This window comes from Oncorhynchus nerka, linkage group LG19 (genome assembly GCF_034236695.1).
Source record: "Oncorhynchus nerka isolate Pitt River linkage group LG19, Oner_Uvic_2.0, whole genome shotgun sequence".
NCBI classification, from domain to species: Eukaryota; Metazoa; Chordata; class Actinopteri; order Salmoniformes; family Salmonidae; genus Oncorhynchus; species Oncorhynchus nerka.
Window position 1 is genome coordinate 32911681 of NC_088414.1, and position 25020 is coordinate 32936700.

The following is a 25020-nucleotide window of genomic DNA, read 5'->3' on the forward strand; positions in this document are numbered from 1 at the left end:
GAAGCCTCCCCCCTAAGTTTGCTTTATTCACTACTTTAGCACACTCCTCCAACCCTGATGTCCTAGCCGTGATTGAATCCTTGCTTAGGAAGGCCACCAAAAATTGAGAAATTTCCATCCCCAATTACAACATTTTCCATCAACACAGAATTGTTAAAGGGGGCATAATAGCAATCTACTGTAGAGAGAGCCTGCAGAGTTCTGTCATACTATCCAGGTCTATGCCCAAATAGTTCGAGCTTCTACTTTTAAAGATACATCTCTCCAGAAATAAGTCCCTCGCTGTTGCCGCTTGTTATAGACCCCACTCAGCTCCCAGCTGTGTCCTGGACACCATATACGAATTGATTGCCCCCATCTATCGTCAGGTGACCTAAATTGGGATATGCTTAACACCCCGACAGTCCTACAATCTAAGCTAGATGCCCTCAATCTCACACAAATTATCAAAGAACCTACCAGGTACAACCCTAAATCCATAAACATGGGCACCCTCATAGATATCATCCTGACCAATACACCTCTGCTGTTTTCAACCAGGATCTCAGCGATCACTGCCTCATTGCCTGCATCCGTTATGGGTCCGCGGTCAAACGACCACCCCTCATCACTGTCAAACCTTCCCTAAAAGACTTCTGCGAGCAGGCCTTTAAAACTTACCTGGCTAGGGTATCCTGGAAGGATATTGACCTCATCCCGTCAGTAGAGGATGCCTGCTTGTTCTTTAAAAGTGTTTTCCTCACCATTTTAAATAAGCATGCCCCTTTCAATTTTTTTGGAACTAAGAACAGATATAGCCCTTGGTTCACTCCAGACTTGACTGCCTTTGACCAGCACAAAAATACCCTGTGGCATACTGCATTAGCTTCGAATAGTTCCCGCGATATGTACATTTTCAGGGAAGTCAGGAGCCAATACACAAGGTCAGGAAAGCAAAGGCTAGCTTTTTCAAACAGAAATTTGCATCCTGCAGCACTAATTCCAAAAAGTTTTGGGACAATGTAAAGTCCATGGAAAATAAGAGTAGCTCCTACCAGCTGCCCACTGCACTGAGACTAGGAAACAATGTCACCACTGATAAATCCACGATAATCGAGAATTCCAATAAGCATTTCGCTACGGCTGGCCATACTTTCCACCTGGCTACCCCAACCCCGGCCAACAGCTCTGCACCCCCCACCCCCCACTTCTCATTCACCCAAATCCAGACAGATGATGTTCTGAAAGAGCTGCAAAATCTGGATCCCTACAAATCAGCTGGGATAGACAATCTGGACCCTCTCTTCTGAAAATTATACACCACAATTGCTGCAACCCCTATTACTAGTCTGTTCAACCTCTCTTTCATATTGTCTGAGATTCCTAAAGATTGGAAAGCGATCGGGGTCATCCCCCTCTTCAAAGAGGGAGACACTCTAGACCAAACTGTTACCGACCTATATTCATCCTGCCCTGCCTTTCTAACATCTTCGAATGCCAAGTGAACAAACAGATCACCGACGATTTCGATTCCCACCGTACCTTCTCCGCTATGCAATCTGGTTTCCGAGCTGGTCACGGGTGCACCTCAGCCACGCTCAAGGTCCTAAACGATATCATAACCGCCATCGATAAAATACAGTACTGTGCAGCCGTCTTTATCGACCTGGCCAATGCTTTCGACATTGTCAATGACCGTATTCTTATCAGCAGATTCAACAGTCTTGGTTTCTCAAATGACTGCCTCGCCTGGTTCACTAACTACTTCTCTGATAGAGTTCATTGTGTAAAATCGGAGGGCCTGTTGTCCGGACCTCTGGCAGTCTCTATGGGGGTACCACAGGGTTCAATTCTCAGGCCGACCCTTTTCTCTGTATTTATCAATGATGTCACTCTTGCTGTGGGTGATTCTTTGATCCACCTTTACGCAGACAACCCTATTTTGGACACTGTTTTAACAACCTCCAAACGAGCTTCAACGACATACAACACTCCTTCTGTGGCCTCCAACTGCTCTTAAATGCAAGTAAAACGAAATGCATGCTCTTCAACTGATCGCTGCCCGCACCCGCCCGCCTGACTAGCATCACTACTCTGAACGGTTATGACTTACAATATGTGGACAACTATAAATACCTAGGTGTCTGGTTAGACTGTAAACTCTCCTTCCAGACTCACATTTAGCACCTCCAATCCAAAGTTAAATCTAGAATCGGCTTCCTATTTTGCAAACAAAGCCTCCTTCACTCATGCTGCCAAACATACCCTCGTAAAACGGACTATCCTACCGATCCTTGACTTCGGCGATGTCATTTACAAAATAGCCTCCCAACACTCTACTCAGCAAATTGGATGCAGTCTATCACAGTGCCATCCATTTTGTCATGAAAGCCCCTATATACTACCCACCACTGCGACCTGTATGCTCTCGTTGGCTGGTCCTCGCTACATATTCGTCGCCAAACCCACTGGCTCCAGGTCATCTATAAGTCTTTGCTAGGTAAAGCTCCACCTTATCTCAGCTCACTGGTCACCATAGCAACACCCACCCATAGCACGCACTCCAGCAGGTATATTTCACTGGTCATCCCCAAAGCCAACACCTTGTTGGCTGCCTTTCCTTCCAGTTCTCTGCTGCCAATGACTGGAATGAATTGCAAAAATCACAAAAGTTGGTGACTTACATCTCCCTCACTAACTTTAAGCGTCAGCTGTCAGAGCAGCTTACTGATTGCTGCAGCTGTACACAGCCCATCTGTAAATAGCCCATCCAACCAACTATCTACCTCATCCCCATATTTGTTTTTGTTTTTCTGCTCTTTTGCACACATAAATTGCTACATTTTAATTACTTCGCCACTATTGGCCTATTTATTGCCTTACCTCCTTACTTAATTTGCACACACTGTATACAGACTTTACTATTGTGTTATTGGCTGTATGTTTGTTTATCCCATGTGTAACACTGTGTTGTTTCTGGCCAGGTTGCAGTTGTAAATGAGAACTTGCTCTCAACTGGCCTACCTGGTTAAATAAAGGTGAAATAAAATAAAAAAATAAAAAAATATATGAAACAGAACACACAACATTGTCTCCATAAAGGCAATTTTGATATCATCACACAAATACATGGGATATTTGTATTAGAATGGCAACATGTAGACACATCAGACACAACGGTAGGCCTAGTTGTAGCTTAATGTATAATATCTCCACAGCTATGAATTCAGGTGCTGTGTGCACTCCCGGTAACTTGATCTCAGGTGTATAGAACAACCACTCTACTATTTTGTTTGAGTAGTTTGGTGATTTCTGTGTTTTGGAACGGAACATCTAGGGTCTTTATTTTCACACCAGCTGAAAAAAATAACACAATATGTAGTATTAACTTCAAACCATTGGATATTTGCTTTTATCTATTCTCTATAAGAAGTGGTTGTATCCATTGCAGTTAGTGCTGGTGAAGAGTATTTTCCTGAGCCCACCTTGTTGTTCAGTAGGTCCCTGTTTTGCTCCTGCTCCTCATAGTCCAGTGTTGTACTGTGAATGGAGGAGACCTGGGGGGAGTCTGTGTCTGGGGAAAAAGAGAAAGATGTTTTAGGCTCACACCATGCTCCCACATGTCTTGTATCACTGCGAATAGCGAGCCCATTTCCCCCCCCCAATAATCATCAGCAATTATAGCTATTATAAGGAACAAAAACAGAGGCCCCTCAATATTGGTTTGGGGACTATTTCAAAGTGAAGCACTACTGTGCCATTTTCCCTACCAGTTTCTGTGTTAATGGTCTTCATGGAGATCAAAGTGATGCTCTCTTTTTCTCCACTAAACGTGACATTGCTATGGAGAAAATAGATGAATTACAAACATAAACAGAGACACATTCAGTGTTGTCGTACCCTATCAACGCTATGCATGTGTATACTTTGGTGTGCATACCTTTCAGACACCACAGAATCACTGCTCTTTTTACCTGTGGAACAGAAACTGTGGTGATTCTCTTTGTCTGGCATGTGTGACATGATGTTATTCACTGACTATAACTACTCTCTTCTCAAGCGCGCATGGCCATAACTCTGGAGAACCCCAGGCATTAACAAGGCATTCTGCCTTATCCCAGGGGTTCTCAGCTAGAAGCGCTGCTTACCGGTGGGACCACGTAAACTGTAATCCAGACGCTCTGTTTTAATGTTTAGAAACGTCAATAATCATCACTTTTTTCTAAACATATGGAACTTATCTTTCATATCAGTGAGAAATAATCTTTCAAATAAATAATATACACTTACTGTAGCAGGTTTGCACAGATGCATACAGCTGTGTGTCTCCAGCTGACGAACTACAGTTCTGCTACACCTCCTTCCGAGTTATGCTTACACACAGATGTTCGGAGCATGCTATATAGCTAATTAGTACAGGTGGTTGTCTCCGTTGTCTGTCTTCCTTAAACAAATGCTGTAACATGGGAATATGGCTGTGGGGGAACACTAACCCTAACCTAGAAAGCTGTGTGGGAATTTACTCTTTACATTTTTTAAATATAATTTCTCACTGATATGAAACATACATTCCTTATGTTTCCAAAACTGTACCGCGAGCCAAAGTGTGTTAACGTTCAGAACGAGCGTCAGGGCTCTTAACAAAACTTCCCCTGGCCAGAAGATATCGTCATGAATAAACGTCAATGGTAGTTAGCGTCTAAGAAGAGAGATCTTTACAGGTGTTAACATGGATACACATAACATACCTAATAGATACTGTTACTCTCATGTATCCATTCTCTCACATGAATGATCATCCTTTACATTTACCTTCCTCCTTGGAGTTGCTGCACTTGTCTTTTAGGTTGACCACTGTTACTAAAACCACCATGATAATGATGAGAATGAGGATTAAACTCATGACACCTGTAGGGGAGCAACATCCCAGACAGAGTTAGTTGTACTCCACCTGAGTATAGGATATTAACATTGCACTGTTACATAACAATGTTTTAATCATCGTCATCATCATCATGTATCGTTAAGCATACCAAAGGCAAGCATGGTGAGGCTCTTGCCCTGTGACTGAGTGGGAGGGATGTCTGTGTGTGTCCCTTTGGGTCCCTCAGGAGAAGTCACAGAGGTTGAAGTGGTTGCTGTTGCAGTAGCCGTTGATCCTAAGACTAAACACATAAACAGGCATGTAAGTCAACTTACAGCAAACACTACATGAGAAATGCTCATTTTCAAAGATATTAGGACTAGGAGATTGTTATATGGCACACATGTAAGGTTGACCGTAAATGCAGCTTGTGATCATAACACACAAGTGACATGGCCAGGTCACAGTTGTAAATGAGAACTTGTTCTCAACTAGCTTACCTGGTTAAATAAAGGTGAAAAACATACACTGTGAATGACACATGGCTTTCTCAGAATTCCTCACCTCTGTAAAGCACAGCTAGCAAATCAGAATTTCCTGGCTCATGATTTCCGAATACTATCCAATAACAGGATATGCACACCATTCAGACAAAAGGCACATCAACTTATCATCAGCAGACAGAGGACTAAGACAGACAGAGAAATAGTGTTTACCTGGTCCAGCAGCAGTGTCTTGTGAGGGGGTACTAGGTATTTTAGCCTGAGCGGAGCTTCTGACGTTAGGACACGATAGTCGAGGTGAGGATGTGGGTGCCTCATTGTCACTGCTGGCATTTCCTGAAACACGTCCACAATAACATCAACAAAACTCTTACTGCCCTAGGTTTATTGTAGCCCTCTGTTGGACGCTAGTAACACAAGGATTTTGCTACACCCGCAATAACATCTGCTAAATATGTGTATGTGACCAATAACATTGGATTTGATTTTGATTTAGTACAGAATGCTACATTTTCTCTGTATTACCAGGTGAGGCTGTTGATTGACTTGACTGCAGGGCACTGAGGGTTGTCACAAGAGTGTTGTTCCCTAGAAAAACAACAAAATGAATGCAATACTTTCTCTCAGTTCTACTCAAACATTAGCAATGAGAAAACACAGCAGATAAGCCCTACAGAAGACCAGAGTTACCTGGCGGTGAGGGTGCTGGGGATGATGTCACATCAGTCATTGGATGGGCTGTAGTTGGGGTTGTTGCGCTGCCAGCCACATGCGTAGTGTTGGATGACAGTGTTGTGGGTGAGGTCACTGTGAGTTGAAACATCTTCATCAAATAACAGTGACCTACATGGTCAGGTGATTATTGAATTTTGACTACAATATCAGTTTCTGATGATGGTTAAACAGCTCTGGTGATCAAGCAGTTCCCTAGTCAAAATAATTTATCCTACCAAATTAATTCATTCTTGGCCAGAGTCAGAGAGTTACTGCAAACTAGGCCTAAACTCACCCATGGGAACCTCTGTCTGGTTGGTCAGATTGATGGCAGATTGGGCTGAAACTGTAACAAACAGCTCTAGTAAGGTCTGGCTTCCTCTGAAAACTACAGTACCAAAACATATTTTGTCCTCTGGCTAATTAAACACATCTGATATCATTAAAAAGCACTATATTTAGTCATCTCCTGTTTTTCTAGCGTGATACAGTTAATGTACAACTACAATTTCTATCAAGAGAGAGGAAACTTCTCAAAGTAATACGTAAAAAAAATTGGATGTCAAACAGAGAGTTGAAAGACTATTGAAGCAATATCTATGTAAGACTAGTGCCCGTAATCTGGCCGCAGTGCCTTTATTCATCTAAACCTACCTGCTGGAATGAGGAGAAACACACTCAGCAGAGGGACAGGATACAGAAGCAGATCCATGTCCAAATCCACAGCGTTTCCTCTGTCTGGAGCTTTGCAAATTCCCACTCTGTGTATGTATTATTGAATGTGTAAAATGTGTGGGGTCACTCAGGGCAAGAGAACCCACTGTCATGAATGTACTAGAGAGAGTATGGAGTCTCTCTGAGTGTGTCCGTGTGTAGCAGCTGTCTAAACTTGTGGCCTGAGTGTGTGTCTGCGTGTATTTGCCTGTGTTAATGAGAGAGTATGGTTAAGGTCCTGGAAGCGAGATGTTGCCGTCGTGTTGCATAGAGTGGTGGTTAGTAGCTACTTGCCCTCTACCGTGGATTCAGTGTGAAGTGGGAGTGGTTGCCAGGGCCTGTCTGACGCTGTTCCCAGAGTTTCCTGTGGAAGAATGGCAGGAAGCAGATGGAATGCCCTCATGGAAACGGTAGAGAAAAGCACATTCGCCCACTGTTTTGGGATTCAGGTTGACTATGAAAAAGCAGTTCCCTTGAAAACTGTGAAGCTGCCCATTTTACACATACACACACACACACACACACACACTTCATCCCACAGAGCATATTGTTTGGGCGCGGCCTAAATTGTGAAAAGGCATCCTATTCCCATCATGTAGCACAATGTGAGAATATATTTCCTATCTATCGATGAGAAACTGGAAGCCACACTATTGGTTCATGCATATTTTATTCAAGAGTAAAAAACATGATTTGTCCCATAGGGCATGCTTACAATGTGTTTATGAAGTCAAATGGCCCAAAAAAATTACAAGAAAAAATTGTCACAAAATTCATAAAATTCCTTCTTCAAAATAAACCACGTCTAGACCAAACAAGGATCAGAAAACAGTGGAAGGAAAAAATAACCTTAAGCTTAATCGTGAGAATTAATACCAATATCATCAAGAATTATAATGAGAATATATTGTTTTCCTTTTAAAAGTAAGTGAGACAGGATTTTCATTGTGTCCAATTTGTTTACATTTGAACAAACCATGCGATCATGCTTTGGCAGCCTGAATGTTGCTTTTCACTGAGTAATATGTTCATTCACACAATTGAACAACTTCTGTACACCAACAGAACAGAAAAAGGCTTCACACCTTAAAAAGAGCATATCTGCCTGTACAGCAAAACAATCAACTTAAATAAATCAAGAGTAATATAAAAAACTCAAAATATTGATGAAAAAAATGAAAAAATAATAATCAAAGGAAGCAAGAATAAAAAATTATTATATATAAAACAAAGGGGAACATTACAAATAAAATTTGATGAAATAAATCATTCAAGTCTACTATATTGAAACATCACAATTATAATTTCACATATCAATAAGGAACTTAATTGCATGCATCGATGCGTTCCATACCGTGGATGCTGTTAAAAAACGTTGTTTTCGTTATTGTCCATCTTTATAATTCCTTATATATATATATTTTAGATCATTTTTTACTGCAACAGAAGATTTGACGTTCTATGTGCATTCTCTCTTTAGTTACAGGCAGGTGAGAAACAATCAGGTAGAGGTTGACAGAAGGTAGACCCAGAGCTGGGACTGCAGCACCTAAACATGACAGACTGTGGCTTTGGTTGGTGGAGAGGCCACAGTCAAGCCCATGTTCCACCTCTACCCCTTCCCCCGCAGGCTCATGGCATCTTACCACAAAATAAATCAAGAAAGAAGAGTTGTCAGGTAAGATCGCATTGCAAGTAGTAAAATCTACATATTTTTCATTTTCAAATGTCCTTTCTTACAAACAAGATTTAGTATTTTTTTGTTGTTGTATTCATTAATACTAGTAGCAAAACATGTTGACTAGCGAGATCATTTCTGTAGATGAGATCTTGAATGAAACTCTGATTCGAAATAGTAACATGTGTGTGTGACATGTGTACAAGAGTGTCTTGTGTCAGACCCCATGAGGACGTACTGTAACAGACATGGGAGAACGCGTGGGACTCCAAACCCTGCCCACTTGGTCTGGGATTGGATTGAGAGAGGGAACAACAAACATGCCCACAGGACCACATCCCTGGCCCTCATCCCAACAGGTTCCCCTACATCCCGCCCCGCTGGCCTCCTCTCCTCCTCCCTGTCCTAAGCTCTGGCCCCACTCCCTTCTGTGCTCAGTTCCCCTTTGTGGGGACCTGGCGTATAAAAAAATAAACCACCGTACCCATTTGAACGAGATGTAACATTTGATTTTTTTCTCTAATTGGATGAAAGAGCAGCAGGCGGTAGATGCAGATGTTGTGTTGTGTCTGTGGGTGTGTTATGTTATGTCTATATTCTGAGGCCTGATATCACGATTTGGCGATGTCTTGGCGCACAGCAAGGCAGTCACATGGACTCTGGGGCGGGCCGTGGGGCGAAACATCACTGACTGTTGCTGTTGTCATTGTCATTGTCTTCCGTGCCGTTGGCCTCGGACATGTTCATCTTGCCCATGGACTGTCCCACGTGGTTGACCCCGACTCTTCGGGGAGGCATGCGCTCATTGATACGGTCTAGGCCCTTGGCCTCCTCGAAGCTGGCAATCTTATGCTGGGGAGAGAACCCACGGATGGCTGCAGGGAGGAGAGCGAGGACACACAGGGGATCAGTATCACTGTATCATGACATCATTTATAAATGAGAAACATTGATTTTAAATCCTTTGATATACCTCTTTGTGTACTCTCATAGGAAAATGGTTAAACATAACCTACATTATATGCTTTTTACATCAAATATTATTGGGAAGTACCATACTTTGGCCTGAATGTAATAGGCTTCATTTAGACAGGCAACCCAATTCTGATTCAACACAATTCTGGTCTTTTGACCAATCAGATCAGCTCTGAAAAGAAAATCTGCTGTGAAAAGATCTGATGTGATTGATCAAAATATCACCTAATGTTGCAGGCGTAAAAGAAACATACTGGTTTTGAGAAGAAGAAAAAACTGTCGGGGGAGGTTCTCTTCTGCACTGTTCAACCAATCCAGTAAAGGTGATGCAGGGGTTAAGATGGAGTGTCGCCTTGTTTAACGTCCAAAAGTGGAAGTCGTGTCACAGGCTTTCTTTCCATTTCCCATGGAAATCGGAAGATCCAGTTGTTGGGGACTCGGCAGAGGATAGAAATGGGCTGCCTGTCTAAACGCAGCCTTTGAAAGTGTTTCTATTTTTGCTACGTTCTCATGTCACACAGCAGTTCTCTCCCACGTGGGTTCTCTCTCAGTCAAAGCTAGCATTGTGAATTCAAAGATAATTTGACACAAGTCTAGAAAGACATCTGAACACAGTTTAGAGTAGATAAAGACGATTTGAATAGATTTAATTGTGGACAGAGTGAAATCAGAAACCTTAAGATATCCACAGGCTCCTCTGAGAGAAATATCTGAGAGAGTGAGTCAACGACACTCAGCCAGCAACTCACAGACAAACAACCACAACTTACAACGTTTACAACAATAGAACCCTCCTTTACTAGAATAGCACATTTGTTTACAACAATAGAACCCTCCTTTACTAGAATAGCACATTTGTTTACAACAATAGAACCCTCCTTTACTAGAATAGCACACTTGTTTACAGCAATAGAACCCTTGTTTACTAGAATGGCACCCTCCTTTAATAACTTAGACAAACTTCCCCTCGTGGAAAAGCAACCTTGTTTGCTAGAATAGCGCCCTTGTTTACGGTTGTTATAATTATGTATCATGAAGCCAACATGACATTACAGTACCAGTTGCATGACATAATCATGTTGCTCCGTACATCGTCGGAAGAAGAAGCAGCGAGACATCTCACTCGCTCCTTTTTTCTGGTTCATATACAGACAATGAACTAAGCAGACCAGACCCAGCTGCTAACGCATTGGTGCCTATTGGAGAGCCACCCCTTAAGCAGACCGGATCTCTAACCATTTTTTTCAATGGTAAATGGCCTGAGTGGGACATCTTCATTTATTCACTATCTTTGGAGACTCTATTGTTCACATAGATGACACATCATGCTCATGATACCATTCATTTGACTTCATGATGCATACTGTATTTCACCTTAGCGCTCGCCTGTCTCCTGTTCTCCCTGCATGCGATGCATCTTTCAACCAGATGGGGGCGGAAGATAAGCCAAATCCCAAAAAATAAAAGAAGGAATCATGCCTGAGCATAAAATACCCGAAACTATCATGCAGCTCTTGGTAGCACCTCACTTTGCATGGCTTAAATTACTTGCATACAATAACAAATCCATGTGTTTATATTTATATGTAAGGTATCAAACTTGATCAAACTTCGAAAAGGCTTTGTTTTTCCTGAGCACACCATGTAATTCATGTCAAATACATCTCTTGATCCTTACATCATAACTGATATAGTTGAGATATCTTGTAATCAAGATACTGCAAAGTTCTGTGCTACCCATTCTAAATCCAACTGTCCCCCTGATAAGTTGTTAAATGCAGGCTGAATATGTACTACTATTGTAACTGATGGGTAGTTGACCCAATGCATGTCCTGCAGGCCAGCCTGCTGATAGGGGTGGGGTGGGGGACACAGCTTTACCTTCTCCATCCTCAGTTTCTGTGTCGATTGCTTCAATGGCCTCGGTGGTGGCTGGGGGGGAAAGGAGGGGAGCGAGTTACTTCTGACAAAGCCATGCAGAATGCAGAATGCAGCCCCCGGCGGTAGGTAGGCAGCTAGCTAGAGACCAGCAAGAGACCAGGCAGTGAGAGACGCATGTACCGCAGCAACACAGCCAGACTGAGTGGCCAGAGGCCTGGGGAACACCCCAGGGCTGGGCTTGAGAGACTCTGGAGGGCTACAGGACCTGACTGAACTCGGGTAACATTGTGGGAGGCATCCAGAATTTCAAAGGTCAACTCAATGGGAGTAAACACAGGTGAGGTGAGACAACTGGTGAGGTGAGATGATGAGATGACATGACATGACGAGATGACTGGTGAGATGAGATGACGAGGTAACTGGTGAGGTGACTGTTGAGGTGACTGGTGAGATGACTGGTGAGGTGAGATGAAGAGATGACTGGTGAGGTGAGATGAAGAGATGACTGCTGAGGTGAGATGAAGAGATGACTGCTGAGGTGAGATGAAGAGATGACTGCTGAGGTGAGATGAAGAGATGACTGCTGAGGTGAGATGACGAGATGACTGCTGAGGTGAGATGACGAGATGACTGGTGAGGTGAGATGAAGAGATGACTGGTGAGGTGAGATGAAGAGATGACTGGTGAGGTGAGATGAAGAGATGACTGGTGAGATGACTAGATGACTGCTGAGGTGAGATGAAGAGATGACTGCTGAGGTGAGATGAAGAGATGACTGCTGAGGTGAGATGAAGAGATGACTGCTGATGTGAGATGACGAGATGACTGCTGAGGTGAGATGAAGAGTTGACGGGTGAGGTGAGATGAAGAGATGACTGGTGAGATGACGAGATGACTGGTGAGGTGAGATGACGAGATGACTGGTGAGGTGAGATGAAGAGATGACTGGTGAGATGACGAGATGACTGGTGAGGTGAGATGATGAGGTGACTGGTGAGGTGAGATGATGAGATGACTGGGAGGTGAGATGACTGGTGAGTTGAGATGACTGGTGAGGTGAGATGACTGGTGAGGTGAGATGACGAGATGACTGGTGAGGTGAGATGATGAGGTGACTGGTGAGGTGAGATGACTGGTGAGATGATGAGACGACTGGTGAGGTGAGACGACTGGTGAGGTGAGATGACGAGATGACTGGTGAGGTGAGATGGCGAGATGACTGGTGAGGTGAGATGGCGAGATGACTGGTGATGTGAGATGACTGGTGAGTTGAGATGACTGGTGAGGTGAGATGACTGGTGAGGTGAGATGAGATGACTGGTGATGTGAGGTGACTGGTGAGGTGAGATGACTGGTGAGGTGAGGTGACTGGTGAGGTGACTGGTGAGATGACTGGTGATGTGAGGTGAGATGACTGGTGAGGTGAGATGAGGTGACTGGTGAGGTGAGATGACTGGTGAGATGACTGGTGAGGTGAGATGACTGTCTCTCTAGTGTCAGCTGTGGCTAAAGGGGGCAGAATCTGCAGGCCTCCAGAGTCAAGGGTCGCTGCCCAAACCTGGGTCAGAAACAAAGGGACCAGAGGACGAATACGAAGACAAAGACCCACGGAGAGAGGGAGAGCGACGGAGACTGTGACAAAGAGAAGAGTCACAGTGATAGAAAGAGGAACGGACAGACAGTGAGGGAATGGAGGGAGGGATAGAACAGCCCTGGCCTGGGCCTCGTCCTCACCACTCTGTAGGGTCTGTTTGCCCCCGGAGAGCACACCGCTGGGCAGCATGCCAGTAGGCGTCAGACCCTTCAGCGTCAACACGTTCTCACTCTCCTCCCTGCAGGACACACGGAACAGCACCACACACAGGTCAGAGGACATCCACAATGGTCACTCCTGTATGCTTCTACTGTATATCCACTCTATTATAATAACTCTATGCTCAGTATTAGAGAAGTGCTCATGTGCAACAGCTACAGTAGAAGGCTGATGTGAGGCGAGGTGGAGAACTTTTTCACCGAAGCACTTTGAACATCGTGGCCATTTTTCCAATGGCGCGGATTTTGTTCCTGATCACCTCCTTCCGAGCTGCAGCTGCGTTGGCTAGAAAGAGACAACACTCATTCTCAGATATCAGGAGTGAGTCTATGGGCCACATTGAAATGATCCATTTATATTCTTTACTGGTAATTCAATGAGCCCCCCGTAACAAATAAACACCCAGAGGACATATCGTCTACGAATACCATAATAGTACGTGCTTTTACTTGTTTATAGGGACCTACTGTATGCCAGGGAGAGGAGTGTGAGACACTGCAGTTCTAATGGGCTCTTAACAGTACTGTATACCAGTGACTCACCATCTAGGATCTCTTGGTCGTCTCCGTCGTTCATGAGCTCGTCGTCAGAGCAGATGCTCAACACGTTCACCAGCATCTCTGTGACTGGAGAGAGGTCAAAAGCTATTAGAGGAGGGCGCTGCTGTACATATTTCTTTACGATAAAATGTAGCAAGAGGGTAAATCGGTCATCGCTGAGCCCATCCGTCAGAGAACACGGATGTGTCCTGTGGAATGTTTGTCTAGCCTAGCAAATGAATGAGACTCTCAGCACTCAGCTCAAATGAATGATTCAAATGATTAAAACGGTACAGTAGAGTCATCCTTACACATAGACATGGTCTACTAAGGATTGGGAAAGGGTGGTAGTGGTACCTTTCTCCCCCACAAACGGCAGGGACCAGGTGAACACGTCCATGAAGTTGGGCAGCCAGTAGGGATGAGGGGAGCAGTTGAACTGCCGGATGTTCATCACGTTGTTCTCATACTTCAGTACTGCAGCTGTGGAGGGGAATGTAAACATACATGTCACGTAAACATAAAATGTCTGCATCTACAAGGATACACACCTACTACACAAAACATAGTAGGTTTACAGAAAGAACACAGTAAGAAACATCCATCAGTGTGTGGAGCACATCACGCTGTACATCACTGAGGGATACATTCATCACGCTGTACATCACTGAGGGATACATTCATCACGCTGTACATCACTGAGGGATACATTCATCACGCTGTACATCACTGAGGGATACATTCATCACGCTGTACATCACTGAGGGATACATTCATCACGCTGTACATCACAGAGGGATACATTCATCACGCTGTACATCACTGAGGGATACATTCATCACGCTGTACATCACTGAGGGATACATTCATCACGCTGTACATCACGGAGGGATACATTCATCACGCTGTACATCACTGAGGGATACATTCATCACGCTGTACATCACTGAGGGATACATTCATCACGCTGTACATCACGGAGGGATACATTCATCACGCTGTACATCACTGAGGGATACATTCATCACGCTGTACATCACTGAGGGATACATTCATCACGCTGTACATCACTGAGGGATACATTCATCACGCTGTACATCACTGAGGGATACATTCATCACGCTGTACATCACAGAGGGATACATTCATCACGCTGTACATCACTGAGGGATACATTCATCACGCTGTACATCACATAGGGATACATTCATCACGCTGTACATCACTGAGGGATACATTCATCACGCTGTACATCACGGAGGGATACATTCATCACGCTGTACATCACTGAGGGATACATTCATCACGCTGTACATCACTGAGGGATACATTCATCACGCTGTACATCACTGAGGGATACATTCATCACGCTGTACATCACTGAGGGATACATTCATCACGCTGTACATCACTGAGGGATACATTCATCACGCTGTACATCACTGAGGGATACATTCATCACGCTGTACATCACTGAGGGATACATTCATCACGCTGTACATCACGGAGGGATACATTCATCACGCTGTACATCACTGAGGGATACATTCATCACGCTGTACATCACTGAGGGATACATTCATCACGCTGTACATCACGGAGGGATACATTCATCACGCTGTACATCACTGAGGGATACATTCATCACACTGTACATCATTAATGCCGTGGATTTCTCAATTTTGAGCCCACTCCTATATCAATGGTGCAGCATGCGTTATTTTGCTGCAAGCATATGCATGACAATGCGTTTGAAATCCTGTCCATTCCCGAGACGGCATTGTTTCTTCCCTCTCACACCAACGTTTCATGCCTCCAGTTGCGGACAGGAAACAGAGCGTAATGATGTGCTTCTTCTGCAGGCATATTCACAGTGACTGGAAGGACCAAAGAAGGTCATTTTTGAAGAAAACAATTTGAGAAGAAAAAAGCACGTCTTTGAAACAGCAGTGGTTGATGGGAGCTAGCTCTTGGATTATGACAGTGCTTTCCTATTTTACTTCCACTATATACAGAATAATCATGATATGAGTTTTGTTTCTTGACAAACAGATACTACAGGAAGGAACTTTTTTATTCAAAGAAGTAACACAATCCATGAAATCAAACAAATTATTTGTCTAAAAAAAAACAATGAAGGACATCTAATAATCTATCAAATCACACCAAGAGCAGAGGTCTAATTACACACTGGCTGTTCAGAGTATCCTGAAGATAGTAGGCTGGAGCAACATTCATAGTCTTATGGGGGTGCACATTTGATATGTGTATGTGTTTGTGTGTGAGAGAGACATTGACACAGTGAAAGAAACAGACCGAGACAGAGGAAGAGACAGAGACAGAGGCATAGTGACAGAAAGAAAGAGAGAAACGGAACGAGAGAGAAACAGAGGCACAGGACAGATAAAGAGAAAGAGACAGAAAGAGGAAGAGAAAGAGAAAGGGACAGAAAGAGAAAGAGAAAGGGCCAGACAGAAATAGGAAGAGAAAGAGGAAGGGACAGACAGAAATAGGAAGAGAAAGGGACAGAGGAAGAGACAGAAATAGGAAGAGAAAGGGACAGAGACAGAAAGAGGAAGAGAAAGGGACAGAGACAGAGGAAGAGACAGAAAGAGGAAGAGAAAGAGAAAGGGACAGAGACAGAAAGAGGAAGAGAAAGGGACAGAGACAGAAAGAGGAAGAGACAGAAATAGGAAGAGAAAGGGACAGAGACAGAGACAGAAATAGGAAGAGAAAGGGACAGAGACAGAGGAAGAGACAGAAAGAGGAAGAGAAAGAGAAAGGGACAGAGACAGAAAGAGGAAGAGAAAGGGACAGAGACAGAAAGAGGAAGAGACAGAAATAGGAAGAGAAGGGACAGGACAGAGACAGAAATAGGAAGAGAAAGGGACAGAGACAGAAAGAGGAAGAGAAAGGGACAGAGACAGAAAGAGGAAGAGAAAGGGACAGAGACAGAAAGAGGAAGAGAAAGGGACAGAGACAGAAATAGGAAGAGAAAGGGACAGACAGAAATAGGAAGAGAAAGGGACAGACAGAAATAGGAAGAGAAAGGGACAGAGACAGAAAGAGGAAGAGAAAGGGACAGAAAGAGGAAGAGACAGAAAGAGGAAGAGAAAGGGACAGAGACAGAAATAGGAAGAGAAAGGGACAGAGACAGACAGACAGAAAGAGGAAGAGAAAGGGACAGACAGAAATAGGAAGAGAAAGGGACAGACAGAAATAGGAAGAGAAAGGGACAGAGACAGAAAGAGGAAGAGAAAGGGACAGAGACAGAAAGAGGAAGAGAAAGGGACAGAGACAGAAAGAGGAAGAGACAGAAATAGGAAGAGAAAGGGACAGAGACAGAGAGGAAGAGACAGAAATAGGAAGAGAAAGGGACAGAGACAGAAATAGGAAGAGAAAGGGACAGAGACAGAAAGAGGAAGAGACAGAAAGAGGAAGAGACAGAAATAGGAAGAGAAAGGGACAGAGACAGAAATAGGAAGAGAAAGGGACAGAGACAGAGAGGAAGAGACAGAAATAGGAAGAGAAAGGGACAGAGACAGAACGAGGAAGAGAAAGGGACAGAGACAGAAAGAGGAAGAGAAAGGGACAGAGACAGAAAGAGGAAGAGACAGAAATAGGAAGAGAAAGGGACAGAGACAGAGACAGAGGGAAGAGGAGGAAGAGAGAAAGGGACAGAGACAGAAAAGGAAGGAAAGGGAGACAGAAATAGGAAGAGAAAGGGACAGAGACAGAAAGAGGAAGAGAAAGGGACAGAGACAGAAAGAGGAAGAGACAGAAATAGGAAGAGAAAGGGACAGAGACAGAAAGAGGAAGAGAAAGGGACAGAGACAGAAAGAGGAAGAGACAGAAAGAGGAAGAGAAAGGGACAGAGACAGAAATAGGAAGAGAAAGGGACAGAGACAGGAAGAGACAGAGGAAGAGACAGAAAAGAAGAAAGGGACAGAGACAGAAATAGGAAAGGAAGAGAAAGGAAAGGAAGAGAAAGGGAAGAGACAGAAATAGGAAGAGAAAGGGACAGAGACAGAAAGAGGAAGAGAAAGGGACAGAGACAGAAAGAGGAAGAGACAGAAATAGGAAGAGAAAGGGACAGAGACAGAAATAGGAAGAGAAAGGGACAGAGACAGAGAGGAAGAGACAGAAATAGGAAGAGAAAGGGACAGAGACAGAGACAGAAATAGGAAGAGAAAGGGACAGAGACAGAAAGAGGAAGAGACAGAAAGAGGAAGAGACAGAAATAGGAAGAGAAAGGGACAGAGACAGAAATAGGAAGAGAAAGGGACAGAGACAGAGAGGAAGAGACAGAAATAGGAAGAGAAAGGGACAGAGACAGAACGAGGAAGAGAAAGGGACAGAGACAGAAAGAGGAAGAGAAAGGGACAGAGACAGAAAGAGGAAGAGACAGAAATAGGAAGAGAAAGGGACAGAGACAGAGACAGAAAGAGGAAGAGAAAGGGACAGAGACAGAACGAGGAAGAGACAGAAAGAGGAAGAGAAAGGGACAGAGACAGAAATAGGAAGAGAAAGGGACAGAGACAGAAAGAGGAAGAGAAAGAGACAGAAAAGAGAGAAAGGGAGACAGAAATAGGAAGAGAAAGGGACAGAGACAGAGACAGAAATAGGAAGAGAAAGGGACAGAGACAGAAAGAGAAGAGAAAGGGACAGAGACAGAAAGAGACAGAGGAAGAGAAAGGGACAGAGACAGAAATAGGAAGAGAAAGGGACAGAGACAGAAAGAGGAAAGAAAGGGACAGAGAGGAAGAGACAGAGGAAGAGAAAGGGACAGAGACAGAAAGAGGAAAGGGAGAGAAAGGGAAGAGACAGAAATAGGAAGAGAAAGGGACAGGACAGAGACAGAAATAGGAAGAGAAAGGGACAGAGACAGAGAGGAAGAGACAGAAATAGGAAGAGAAAGGGACAGAGACAGAAAGAGGAAGAGAAAGGGACAGAGACAGAAAGAGGAAGAGAAAGGGACAGAGACAGAAAGAGGAAGAGAAAGGGACAGAAAGAGGAAGAGAAAGGGACAGAGACAGAAAGAGGAAGAGAAAGGGACAAAGACAGAAAGAGGAAGAGAAAGGGACAGAGAAAGGGACAGAGACAGAAATAGGAAGAGAAAGGGACAGAGACAGATGAAGAGAAAGGGACAGAGACCGAGACAGAGGAAAAGAAAGGGACAGAGACAGAGACAGACAAGAGGAAGAGGAAGGGATAGAGACAGAGGAAGAGACAGAGACAGAAAGAGGAAGACAAATGGACAGAGACAGAGGCATAGTGACAGACAAAGAGAAAGAGACAGACTGGCAGAGACAGACAGAGAAAAAGACATAGCAACAGGCAGAGACAGAGAAAGAGAAAGGGACAGAGACAGAAAGAGGAAGAGAAAGGGACAGAGGAAGAGAAAGAGACAGAAATAGAGACATACACAGAAAGAGACAGAGAGAAACAGTGGCACAGGACAGTGACAGAGAAAGGAGATGAGATGATCAAACATTAGTTACCCCTCTCCAGCCCCAGAAGTGAAGTGCGGACACTGTTTCATCAGGAGATATAAAGTAACATGGAGATGGCCAGCCATACCGACAGTCCCTCCCACACTCTTACCATGGCTCACTATCCATCTCCATCAAGCCACACAATGAACAGCACCAACCAACACACATATGATCCAACATACATTCACTACGTATATACTGGTTCACATAGACTCATACGTTAACACTACACATACATACCCTTATATATCAAATACAATACACAAAAAATATGGAGAAATATTCAGACCCCTTGACTTGTTCCACATTTGATTTCTGTCACGTGTGCTCCCTCTCCGCCTCTAGGTCACCAGGCTGCTCACAATGGCGCACACCTGTCACCATCGTTACCCGCACCTACGCGACGTCAGACTCACCTGGACTCCATCACTTCCTTGATTACCTGCCCTATATATGTCACTCCCTTTGGTTCCTTCCCCAGGTGCCATTGTTTCATGTCTGCGTTGTTCAAGGTTCTGCTTTTGTATTATGTTCTGTTTATTTTATTGACACTCACTCCCTGAATTTGCTTCCAGACTCTCAGCGCACATCATTACAATTACATTACAGCCTTCTTCTAAAATTGATTACATAGATTTTTTTCCCTCATCAATCGACACACAATACCCCATAATGACAAAGCAAAAACAGTTTTTTTAGAAAAGTTAGCTAATTTATTAAAATAAAAAAACAGAAATACCTTTATATAAGTATTCAGACCCTTTACACAGTACTTTGTTGAAGCTCCTTCGGCAGCGATTACAGCCTTGAGTCTTATGTATTATGCTACAAACTTGGCACACCTGTATTTGGGGAGTTTCTCCCATTCTTCTCTGCAGATCCTCTCAAGCTCTATCAGGTTGGATGGGGAGCGTCGCCACACAGCTATTTTCAGGTCTCTCCAGAGATGTTCAAGTCTGGGCTCAGGCTGAGCCACTCAAGTACATAAAGAGACTTGTCCCGAAGCCACTCCTACGTTGTCTTGGCTGTGTGCTTAGGGTCGTTGTCCTGTTGGAAGGTGTACCTTTGCCACAGTCTGAAGTCCTGAGCTCTCTTGAGCAGGTTTTCATCAAGGATCTCTTTGTACTTTGCTCCGTTCATCTTTGCCTTGATCCTGACTAGTCTCCCAATCCCTACCGCTGAAAAATACCCCCACAGCATGATGCTGCCACCACCATGCTTCAACGTAGGGATGGTGCAAGGTTTCTTCCAGACGTGACACTTGGCAATCAGGCCAAAGAGTTCAATCAAGGTTTCATCAGACCAGAGAATCTTGTTTCTCATGGTCTGAGAGTCTTTAGGTGCATTTTGGATGTCATGTGCCTTTTCTGAGGAGTGGCTTCCATCTGGCCAATGAGCTCATTTTTGATTGGCTCAAACGCATTAAGAAGGAAAGAAATTCAACAAATTAACTTTTCCACAAATTATTATTTGGGAGAGCTTGGCTGGTGACACTTTCAGTGATTTATTTAGAATTCAAGGCACACTTAACCAGCATGGCTACCACAGCATTCTGCAGCGATACACCATCCCATCTGGTTTGCGCTAAGTGGGACTAACTATTGTTTTTCAACAGGACAATGACCCAACACATCTCCAGGCTGTGTAAGGGCTATTTTGACCAAGAAGGAGAGTGATGGAGTGCTGCATCAGATGACCTGGCCTCCACAATCACCCAACCTCAACCCAATTGAGATGGTTTGGGATGAGTTGACCGCAGAGTGAAGGAAAAGCAGACAAGTGCTCAGCATATCAGGGGAACTCCTTCAAGACTGTTGGAAAAGCATTCCAGGTGAAGCTGGTTGATAGAATGCCAAGAGTGTGCAAAGCTGTCATCAAGGCAATGGGTGGCTACTTTGAAGAATATCAAATGTAAAATATATTTAGATTGGTTTAACACTTTTTTGGTTACTACATGATTCCATATGTGTTATTTCATAGTTTTGATGTCTTCACAATTAGTCTACAATGTAGAATGAGTAGGTGTCTCCAAACCCTTGACTGGTACTGTGTACAGTTTGAGTAGGTGTCTCCAAACCCTTGACTAGTACTGTGTACAGTTTGAGTAGGTGTCTCCAAACCCTTGACTAGTACTGTGTACAGTTTGAGTAGGTGTCTCCAAACCCTTGACTAGTACTGTGTACAGTTTGAGTAGGTGTCTCCAAACCCTTGACTAGTACTGTGTACAGTTTGAGTAGGTGTCTCCAAACCCTTGACTAGTACTGTGTACAGTTTGTGTAGGTGTCTCCAAACCCTTGACTGGTACTGTGTACAGTTTGAGTAGGTGTCTCCAAACCCGTGACTGGTACTGTGTACAGTTGAAGTTGGAAGTTTACATAAACTTAGGTTGGAGTCATTAAAACCCGTTTTTCAACCACTCCACAAATTTCTTGTTAACAAACTATAGTTTTGGCAAAACTTTTTTTTCCAACAATTGTTAACAGAAAAATTATTTCACTTATAATTCACTGTATCACAATTCCAGTGGTCAGAAATTGACATACACTAAGTTGACTGTGCTTTTAAACAGCTTGGAAAATTCCACAAAATTATGTCATGGCTTTAGAAGCTTCTGATTGGCTGATTGACATCATGTGAGTCAATTGGAGGTGTACCTGTGGATGTATTTCATGGCCTACCTTCAAACTCCGTGCCTCTTTGCTTGACATCATGGGAAAATCAAAAGAAGACCTCAGAAAAATAATTGTAGACCTCCACAAGTCTGGTTCATCCTTGGGAGCAATTTCCAAACGCCTGAAGGTACCACATTGATCTGTACAAACAATAGTACGCAAGTATAAACACCATGGGACCATGTAGCTTTCAAACCGCTCAGGAAGGCTGTACTCTGGTGCAAATCAATCCCAGAACAACTGCAAAGGACCTTGTGAAGATACTGGAGGAAACAGGTACAAACGTATCTACATCCACAGTAAAACAAGTCATATATCGACATAACCTGAAAGGCAGCTCAGCAAGGAAGAAGCCACTGCTCCAAAACCGCCATAAAAAAGCCAGACTACGGTTTGCAACTGCACAGGGGGACAAAGATCGTACTTTTTGGAGAAATGTCCTCTGGTCTGATGAAACAAAAATAGAACTCTTTGGCCATAATGACCATCGTAATGTTTGGAGGAAAATGGAGGAGGCTTGCAAGCCGAAGAACACCATCCCAACTGTGAAGCACAAGGGTGGCAGCATCATGATGTGGGGGTGCTTTGCTGCAGGAAGGACTGGTGCACTTCACAAAATAGATGGCATCATGAGGCAGGAAATTTATGTGGATATATTGAAGCAACATCTCAAGACATGAGTCAGGAATTTAAAGCTTGGTCGCAAATGAGTCTTCCAAATGGACAATGACCCCAAGCGTACTTCCAAAGTTGTGGTAAAATGGTTTAAGGACAACAAAGTCAAGATATTGGAGTGGCCATCACAAAGCCCTGACCTCAATCCTATAGAAAATTTGTTCAGCAGATCTGAGGAAGTGTGTGCGAGCAAGGAGGCCTACAAACCTGACTCAGTTACACCAGCTCTGTCAGGAGGAATGGGCCAAAATTCACCCAACTTATTGTAGGAAGCTTGTGGAAGGCTACCCGAAAAATTTGACCCAAGTTAAACAATTTAAAGGCAATGCTACCAAATACTAATTCAGTGTATGTAAACTTCTGACCCACTGGAAATGTGATGAAAGAAATAAAAGCTGAAATACATCATTCTCTCTACTATTATTCTGACATTTCACATTCTTAAAACAAAGTGGTGATCCTAACTGACGTAAGACAGGGAATTTTTACTAGGATTTAATTGTGATAAACTGAGTTTAAATGTATATGTATGTATATAAAAACTCTACAAATACATGGAATAGACAGACTGACCTTTGTTGTTGTAAACGTCAAGGTAGTTTGGCGCTGAGAAGATAGTGATGAGGGAGGGGAAGCCGGTGGTTTGGCTCTTCCGGTACATGCGGTAGCTATAAGACAGCACAGATAGAGAGGGGGACGGGGTTTCAGGTTTATCATCTGGATGAATCATGAATCGTATTAAAGCTAAAAGTGTTTGTAGGAGAGAGAAAGAAGAAGATATAAAGAGAGAGAGAAAGATGTGGTGTTGGTACATACCCAGCATCTTGTGCTTCATGTGCTCGGATGACTGATAATAAGTTATTGTTCTGTAGGAACTCACATACAGCTGGATAACTGCACGGCAGAAGAAGGAGAAAAGGTTTTGGGGATGGCATATCTAAATTCACACTGTTTGACACATATAACAGAGCAACACAGCTAGCACTGACCTATGTAACCAAACAAAATGCAGAATACATACTGTAAGTATTGTGTAACAGAGCATATCTGAATACACAGTGGAAAAACACTATATGACTATAGTCACGAAACAGAGAATACAATATGATACCCCTGGTCCAGCCACAGACTAGAACATTGACATTGTCCTACAACACAACAAAACAGTTCAGAGCATCAGCAGGCGTCAGTGTGTTGGTATCAGAGCACTGCTCAATATGATGTAAGTCAGAACAGCCCATCCCAGGCCAACCCAGCCCATCCCAGCCCAGCCCAGCCCAGCCCATCACAGGCCAACCCAGCCCAGCCCATCCCCGCCCAGCCCAGCCCATCCCAGGTCAACCCAGCCCATCCCAGCCCAGCCCATCCCAGGCCAACCCAGCCCAGCCCATCCCAGGCCAACCCAGCCCATCCCAGGTCAACCCAGCCCATCCCAGCCCAGCCCATCCCAGGTCAACCCAGCCCATCCCAGCCCAGCCCATCCCAGGCCAACCTAGCCCAGCCCATCCCAGGCCAACCCAGCCCATCCCAGGCCATCCCAGCCCAGCCCAGCCCATCACATCACACAGCTCCCAGTTCGCCCCAAAGCAACCTAATATCACTCACTGGCTCAAAAACACAACAAACCATGTCAGCTATTATTTGACTGCTAACTGGCTGTCAGTTCTACCCTGACAGGTAATGTGAGATTTTTTGCTACATTTCCCCATCCTTTAAGCCAACTGTTAGCAAGTTGGCCGGTTTGACAGCATTGTTCCTCCGCCTCTCTCTTCTCCCTCGACACAGATCACTCCTTCCCTTCCATCTCTCTTCCTATCACGTGCTCCAGTTTGGGCTGGAGGAGTGGGTTGTCATAGCAACAGCTCATTGCAGAGCCCCAGGGGAATTGTGGGATAGATGGCAGTGTTGAGCTGATACCGGTCCCTGCCCGGACTCTTGTTTTACACCCACGATGCATTTCAACCGCCTGGTTTGGAGTAGGAGGTTCCCATGCACATGTCTCCTCCTCCTCTCATCTCCTCTACATCCCTCTCCTTCAACCTCACAACCCCCACCAGCAGTCTAATGTATCACCCCTCTGTATGTAACTCCGTCCTGCTGATTCAGACAGAGATACAGTTTTGGCTTCCGCTTTATTCCATTCCGATTCCTGAAGGTCTGAATGTGTATACGGTCATATAATCGTATAGTCTATTTTGTGAGATGATGAATAGAAAAAAGAGAGACTATGATCGCCATAATTAAAACATGCACATTTCTGTTAAATGATCAGATTCATAAAATAACAGCATAACAAAGGTTATGAAAAAATGGTATGCACATGCTGACGACTCAAGCTCACATATTGATCGGCCCGAATGTGCATCGTTTTTTAATCCATGGCTCAGTGGGTCAGAGGAGGGGGTCTTCTCATATCTGTGTCAGATTTGGCACCTGGGGCGTTTCTCTGAACCTGTGTATTGGTAAAACTTTCAGGTGCTGAAACCTTAAGGTTACAGGGTGACTGATGAGAATCATT

General features: G+C 44.0%; 1 protein-coding gene and 1 pseudogene across 2 annotated transcripts; both read right to left on the reverse strand.

The window, feature by feature from the left end:
* Positions 1-3067: 3067 nt before the first annotated feature.
* ecscr (endothelial cell surface expressed chemotaxis and apoptosis regulator) lies at positions 3068-7089 on the reverse strand. Of its 2 annotated transcripts, none has more exons than XM_029645786.2 (11): positions 6715-7089; positions 6356-6448; positions 6037-6153; positions 5872-5934; positions 5560-5682; positions 5013-5144; positions 4792-4887; positions 3920-3953; positions 3750-3820; positions 3465-3553; positions 3068-3336 (listed from the first exon to the last, which is right to left on the reverse strand). In XM_029645786.2, exons 1-11 carry the CDS (start codon positions 6770-6772, stop codon positions 3328-3330), a joined length of 885 nt encoding a protein of 294 aa, XP_029501646.1. In that variant the 5' UTR covers positions 6773-7089; the 3' UTR covers positions 3068-3327. The 2 variants fall into 2 exon arrangements, with proteins under 2 accessions (XP_029501646.1, XP_029501647.1); XM_029645787.2 differs by having other exon boundaries at positions 6356-6406; positions 6715-7088.
* Positions 7090-7427: 338 nt separating this feature from the next.
* LOC115117320 (protein phosphatase 3 catalytic subunit alpha-like) overlaps positions 7428-25020 on the reverse strand; it is a 143351-nt pseudogene continuing 125758 nt past the window's right edge.

Coding starts and splice junctions, on each gene's coding strand:
- ecscr (XM_029645786.2), bottom strand. CDS start 6,772: ATGGATCTGCTTCTGTATCCTGTCCCTCTGCTGAGTGTGTTTCTCCTC. Junction 6,154..6,355: donor CCAGACAGAGGTTCCCATGG/GTGAGTTTAGGC, acceptor TTCAACTCACAG/TGACCTCACCCACAACACTG. Junction 5,683..5,871: donor TCAATCAACAGCCTCACCTG/GTAATACAGAGA, acceptor GACGTGTTTCAG/GAAATGCCAGCAGTGACAAT.